This window comes from Rhopalosiphum padi, chromosome 2, assembly GCF_020882245.1.
Source record: "Rhopalosiphum padi isolate XX-2018 chromosome 2, ASM2088224v1, whole genome shotgun sequence".
Classification (NCBI taxonomy): Eukaryota; Metazoa; Arthropoda; class Insecta; order Hemiptera; family Aphididae; genus Rhopalosiphum; species Rhopalosiphum padi.
In genome coordinates, this window is record NC_083598.1 from 11,962,437 (window position 1) to 11,969,849 (window position 7,413).

At 30.7% G+C, this 7,413-nt stretch overlaps 1 protein-coding gene across 1 annotated transcript; it reads right to left on the reverse strand.

Moving 5' to 3' along the window:
• Nucleotides 1–188: 188 nt before the first annotated feature.
• On the reverse strand, nucleotides 189–7,413 carry LOC132920732 (stabilin-2). Its single transcript, XM_060983373.1, has 6 exons — nucleotides 7,307–7,413; nucleotides 6,396–6,447; nucleotides 5,312–5,485; nucleotides 4,376–4,549; nucleotides 2,952–3,211; nucleotides 189–1,281 (listed from the first exon to the last, which is right to left on the reverse strand). Exons 1-6 carry the CDS (start codon nucleotides 7,313–7,315, stop codon nucleotides 676–678), a joined length of 1,275 nt encoding a protein of 424 aa, XP_060839356.1. The 5' UTR covers nucleotides 7,316–7,413; the 3' UTR covers nucleotides 189–675.

A 7,413-nucleotide genomic window follows, 5' to 3' on the forward strand; every position in this document is an offset into this window, starting at 1 on the left:
AACCTGGTTGTCTTATATAATTTTTTAAGTTGTAAGTCCGTTGAAATGTTCGTAACTTTGGTTAAAACTTAAAAATTTACCACATTATTTGTTCGTCAATGCATTATAATGATTTGCAATATTATGTAATATAAATTTTTATTGAATACAGTGATAATCGAATGTATGAAGGAAAGACGACAATACGATTTAGAAAATAAAAATAAATTATATATTTAAAAAAAAATGGTAACGATATAATATTTAAGAAATTAAAAATTGTCTACAAATGACGTAATAATATAAAATTCGTGTCGGTGTACAGCGTGTTTATCTATCGAATATAATTTTACACAATATGTATTGATTTCAGCGAACTCTAAGCCTATAACGATGAGCTTAAAATGTTTAATTTTCACAATATGGCAATAAAATATAAATAATAAGATTAATAATACTTATAACTATAAGATTACATTTTGCACGCATAACTAATTATTACTGAACAACCGGCCTGGGAATCGAACATTCTCACTACAGTTGTTCGTTTCCGCGGAGGTGTAAATCCCGCGACCGCAAACACGTGGGACAATAATATGACGATAATATTAATATTAACACGATGACTGTACACCCGATAATAGTATTATAATAACGATGATTATTTTACTATTTTATTATATTATAATATTATGATCATTTCTTGCGGTTGTAGTAGATACGTCCGCCGCTTGAATAACGTGCGCCGGTCGACGTCGACTTCGGGTAGCACCTGGACAGCGCGTCGCCCGTGTAACCGGGAGGGCAGGAGCACGTGGCCACGCGGTTCCGGGCGTTGCACTCGGCGTCCACGCCGCACTGGCCAGAGCACACGTTCTTGCACTGGTAGTCGACGCACGCCTGGTCGTGACGGCACTCGACGTCGGCGGTGCACTCGCCGCGCCTGCACCGGGTGAGCGCGTCGCCGGTGTAACCGGGCAAGCACGTGCACACCGGTCGCTCCTTGCCGGTCACATCGTGGCCGGGCTGGCACCGGGCGTTCTCGCCGCACGGGTTCGGTTCGCATAGGTCGGCCGGTTCGAACGGGCGGCACCGGACGAACGGGTCGCCGGTCATGGTCCGCGGGCAGCTGCATATGGGCGTCGCGCCCCTCGCTTCGCAGTTGGCGTTGATGCCGCACACGCTACCGCCGTTGCACGGGTTCACGCAACGGTCGCCCATGCACGCCGGACGGTCCGACGGGCAGTCGGCGTGCGACAGACACTCGGCCCGACATGACGTGTACGGGTCACCGAAGTAGCCCTGCACAGGATACATACACACACATTAAGGTTTACGTTTTGCGATAGACATCGTTATTATCACGTAGGTATAGTATTGGATAAAATATCATTATCGATTGTACTACATTTAATTATAATATTAAGGAATATAAATGCAATATTGTTTAGTATTGGTTGTACATATTGCTTTAAGATTTAAAACACGATATTATAGAAAACTCGACATTAAATCAATATTTTTACCCGGCCACATAACAAATTGATACAGTGTTGTATATGGATATTAGAAATTCCACATTCGATATAAATACAATCCCTTGATTGTTTCATAAAATGTATCCAATCTTATGGTAATGTTCTTTTGCTATTTGAATAATATTATTAAATAATATTAGGTATCGACTGGTATTGGATTTTAATATAAAAGTAACGGGTGACCGAACTGAACTCGAAATAAACCTATTCATATCAATAAAAATAAAAAATAAATGAAAACGAGCTCTATCTCGGGGGGGGGGGGGGAGGGATAAATATATATCTTATATTACAGCTGGTTAACTATAATCTAAAATTCTTGTTTTTCGCAGGTTAATATTATTTATTTTACTCACAATGCATTTAATATTGGTTTTATTTTCATTTATGAATAAATTATTCTTATTTTCTATAAAAAATTTCTCAAGTTAGATTATCAAATCATTGTCAAAACAATAAGAATATAAAAAATACATGATATCCGTTATTTACTTTAAATCTGAGTACAAGTATTATTTTATTAGTAGGTACCTATTATTGACTTTATCACAAAATGACGGTAAGCGGAAAATTGGTACGGTTATTGTGTTTTGAACAAAAGAAATGAAATAGGCGGAATATTGGTACTATAAAATATTTTATTTTCAGTGGTTCAAAAAATTAAATTAAAATAAATATATGTATGTTCACAATTAATAGTAATAAGATAGTAAAAAAATATGTCGAAAATTAAATTAAATATATGTTCATAATAGTATATGATAGTCAAAAAATGTGTCCAAAATTAAATATAAATTCACAATAGTTCATAATAGTTCAAAATTAAATATTAATTCACAATAGTTCCCCTATGGTATTTAAAAAAATGTCCATTGTAATTTCTTTATTTACGTAACTGGTAATAATTTCATGAAGTTTATATTGAACTAAAGCATATTTTTTATTTTTTTTTCGAGATGTTAAATTATTAGGTAGTTCATGCCTAAATGTACTTATCTAATGTGTAGATGCTTAAAGATTGTTTTTTCATAGTTTAAGAAACCCTGGTTTTTAACGACCGTACCAATATTCCACGATCAAAACAACCGTACCAATTTTCCGACAATCCAAAATGACATAACCGATGCATTGTTACTAAGAGATTGCTTGAAAAATGCAACTTTAGGATTATAAACACTTGTGTATTTTTAACGTTGTGGCATCATTAGAGGTGCTTGAATGTCGTGTTTCATATACATTTTTACCTATTAGAATTTTGACATCAAATGAGTGGTTACAATTTGTTTATGAAAACTCGGTCAATATCCATCCGTGGCTCTGAATATAGTGGGGCCCCCTACTTTCATAGATATGTCAAAATATCCATTCACAAATGAACCACATGCAATGTCATATTAATAATACCTACATTAATGTGGTACGTTATGGTCTTACCTTCGGACACGAGCAGGTGGGCCGGTGGTTATTGACGTCACATATAGCAGTCGGTGCACAAGTGCCCGAAGCGCATGCTGAGGTGCATTTGTACTGTTGGCACATCTGAGACGGACTGCAATCATAGTCGGAGTCGCATTCGTGACGGCAACCGGTAGATGGTGAACCGAAGTAACCCGGCAGACAAGTACACACTGGCACATCGTTGATTACTTCGCATTTGGTGTTCTGGCCACACGGACTAGGGTAACATTGTTCTTCTGCAAAGTTATTAATTTCGGTTTAAATTGAATTCAATTTACAATATTCATCAATCACCGCTATAATTTGCATTGCCTTCAAGATACTTCATTCTAAATTAAATTATAATAACAGGCTATTCAAAATTATTTATCGAAAAAGTCGATTGGTATTGATAAGTGATAACCATCGAGGTTTCAAGAATTTAAGATTTCTTCTTAAAAGCCATTATGCTATTTGTTTTTATTTATAGTGCTATTTTGAGGTCACTTGGATTTGCTTGAAAAATAGGTTACGTTTGTTAAAAACATTATTTATTTATTTATTAATTCAATTATGAATGAAAATTAAATTTTCAAACCTTAGAACAATAATTACTCGTTTACAAATGATTACTAAAAGTCTATTTGGACCAAATTTGTAGTAATGCCAAACATTAAAATAAAAAGTAAACTTTCGAAAACATAGCTTTACGCAGAACTTAATACCTTCCACACGTCTAATGATATTATGTACAGTATAAACTGAACTTAAACTTAAATCCTTGCTCGAAAAAGAAATAATATTTTATTAAAGATTTCACAACTGACAACTAGTCACGTTCTAATCATCTAATCAAAAACCTCTAAAAAGTAATAATTCTAGGAAACCTTTAAAGACGACTATCAGAACTGATGTTGTGATCTACTAAACACTTGAAATATATTATATACATTTTAAAAATAAATGTCCACAACTTATTAAATATAATACATTATTTTATAGTTTAAAATGAGATAAGCGAATTACATATTTTTAAAGACTGTACATGTTTATTTATTTTTCTCTGTTATTATATGCTTATTTATGCCCTGAACTACAGAGTGTATAATATCTAAGTGAAAAAAAATACATACTTCAAATTAACATCTAAAATATTTTATTTATTCAAACAGTATGCATCGTCCTCTCTAGGTGAAAATCTGGAGTGGTAAAAAAAAACATGCGGTGCCCCTTATAAGAATAACTAGATGGTAATGACTTGATAAAGATACTTCTATCGAAAAAATAACTTAACAAAAAATAAATTGTCTAATTGGTTTAGCTTTGAAGTATTTATAACCAAAAGTATTAATTACCTACAATTTCGATAATATTAAAAGATCCTAATCGTCCTACTATTAACGTAAAATAAATTTATTTACGTGGATCCATTCGGCGACAAGACACGGACGGATCACCGGCATGACGGGCTGGACAGGAACACACAGCAATATGATTCCTGGGCGTGCAGTCAGCGTTATGTCCGCATTGTCCTGAGCATACATCTTCACATTTGTAATTACGGCAAGCTTTCGAGTTTGGGCAGTCTTGATTGACTAAAATAAAAGAATTAAAAAAAAAATTAATATTAATCTAATGTTATACCATTTTTGAATATTTTGTCTTTCCACTGAATCTTAAAAAAGTCAAAATTATTCACTTCATACGGTTCCTCTATTTAAATAAAAGTGAAGTTGATTTAATTTGACAAAACACATATTTTTCTTGTCAATATTTAAATACTATAAAAAAATACAAATACAGTTGGTAGAATTATACATTATGTTTAAATGTATAATTATATATTATAAATTGATATAATCGTTATGTTGGTATACTGTGAATGCCGATTGGTACAGTACTACAGTGTATACCAATTGACCACTATTGTTTTTATTTTTGTATCTTTGGCATTTGTTAAATGAAAATGTTAGCACAACTAATGATATGTATAATATGTAACTTAAAATATTAAAATAATCATAAAAAAAAAAATTCTGAGAGTTATTTAAATGAATTAATCAATTAAATATAATAATACATAATTATATATTTTTAAGATTTGTTTTTAATGTAAAATTACAAGGTATGAACGAAATAATTTTGCTGTTCCAGCTATTACACCATAATATTGCAATTATACGAATGACTAAACGACAACGCCACTCGAAGAGTTGCCAAAAAGATAAAATTTAAACATACTCGTACATAATATACATGCAAGTTAAATAATATATTATATAAAAATAGTTGTTGCAATCGTGTATTAATATTATGACGAATTCACGACAAAATTTATGCGCAAACGACGTGTTTACCTTCGCACTCGCCGCGTTGACAGTAGGTCAACGGATTTCCCCAGTGTCCGGCCAGGCAGCTGCAAACGGGTCTTCCTTCTGCCACGCGGCACTGAGTGTTGGAACCGCACGGGTTTGGCGAACACGGGTCTGTGTACCGGTTCGTGTACGACGTTGGATTGTAGATGATCATACCTGTAAGTATGCATAAATTTTAAAATGTCGAATAGAAGAGTCTGTAGTGGCGAGGGTGGTAGATTAGAACTACTCACGAAATTCCTATTTTCCTTAGTGTCGTTATGTTATTATTATTATTATTGGGCATAAAAGAAATTATATTATGTGCTGACGATCGCCGAACGACGTTATTTTAATATAATTTATTTATAGTTAATATCTGTATGTCATCGGAAAGACGGAAAATAAAAAAAAATTATTCGAATTTGTATTTTTATTTATTGACGTTCGAACCGATAATTTTTTGATATTTTACTGATATAGGTAAAATACATATAATTTAATATAATTCTAAAATATATAAAAAATATAAATATATAATACACGTATGATGATTATAGATAGTATTAAACAAATTGAAAAGTAAAATGTTATTAAAATCGTTTTCTTTTTTTAGATTAATTAATAATATAATTGTTAAGAAAATTTGAATTCAAGTTATATACTTATTCAAATGATTGCTTTAAAGGTAACTGAATATACCTATACAACACACTATATATAGATACGTAAATAGTAATGTCTTGTAAACATTTGTAATATTTTTTCCTCCAAGGTTATGGTTCTTATGATATTAACAAAATATAATGTTGAATATTGTACGATAAATCATAAATGAGATTTTGTGAATATTAAGTAAATTCATGCTGCGTAATATTGTGTAAACTATTGACATTTATAATGCGACTATAAGATGACAGCTTTTTAGACACACGAAATGTAATATTATGTTGTTTAATATATTATCTATATACCTATTTTTTTCAAACGTGTTATTAGTTAATTTGAAATCGTAATACTCTTTTTAACTATATAAAGTTTAAATTATTGTGTTTTAGCAGAACTTAATGATCGTTGACATAATTACCTTGTGATATATGACCGATTGCAACGGCCATAAGGCCCAGCATTCTTAAACACTAAATGGAAAAAACAAAAAACGTAAACAATTATATTTCTTGAAAAATTAACATTTATTTTGTTATCGATGTATACATAATATATATGTGTGTATATTTTTGTCGTAATATATCTATATCTAATACAACTAAATATACTCATCCCGACATTGACCTAAAACTAAACATCTTTAATGATAACAAGGATATTGACTAGTTATGGGCATTAAAATATGTATATAGGTACTCTTTGAACTGGGTACAGTATTGAAATTGCTGTCTTGCTGATTATGTTTTAAATTTAGTTTGCAAACATGACATAATGTTTATATTCATAGTTAACCATATTAAATTCATCTCGAAAATATAGTTTAACTTAACTTAACTAAAATCAGTATATCAATATTTTTTATGCATGTGTAGTTTTATTTATTTAATAACACTATGGTATTGAATTTATAAAGTAATATAATCTAATATTCAGTCATCATTAAATAATTAAAATACATTTGATTAAGATTGAATGGAAAAGTAGTTTTTATATCCATTATTTATTATAGTTACGACTATATAAATTATATTATTTAATTATAATTATAATAATAATATAATTATTTTTTTTTTTTAAATAAAATGAAGTTTATGATGTAAAAGAATCCGCCAGTATTTTAAGACATTAATATTGAGATTAGATTTAACAAAAGTTAATAAACAATTTGACTTAATATTACGTTTATTATAAATCTAAAATTAATATGATATATATATATATATTAATAGGTATCTTATATAGTTATAGCTATTATCTAAATAATAGTTTATATAATTTATTATAACATTACATGTTTAATAATAATAATATTTATATGTATCGGCTTACCGCAGTCATATTGTATCCGGAATATATCCACGATGCACAACTAACTATATTTTACTGTTGACCGAAGTATTTATAACGTAAAACGATCCTTGCGATTCATGGTCAAA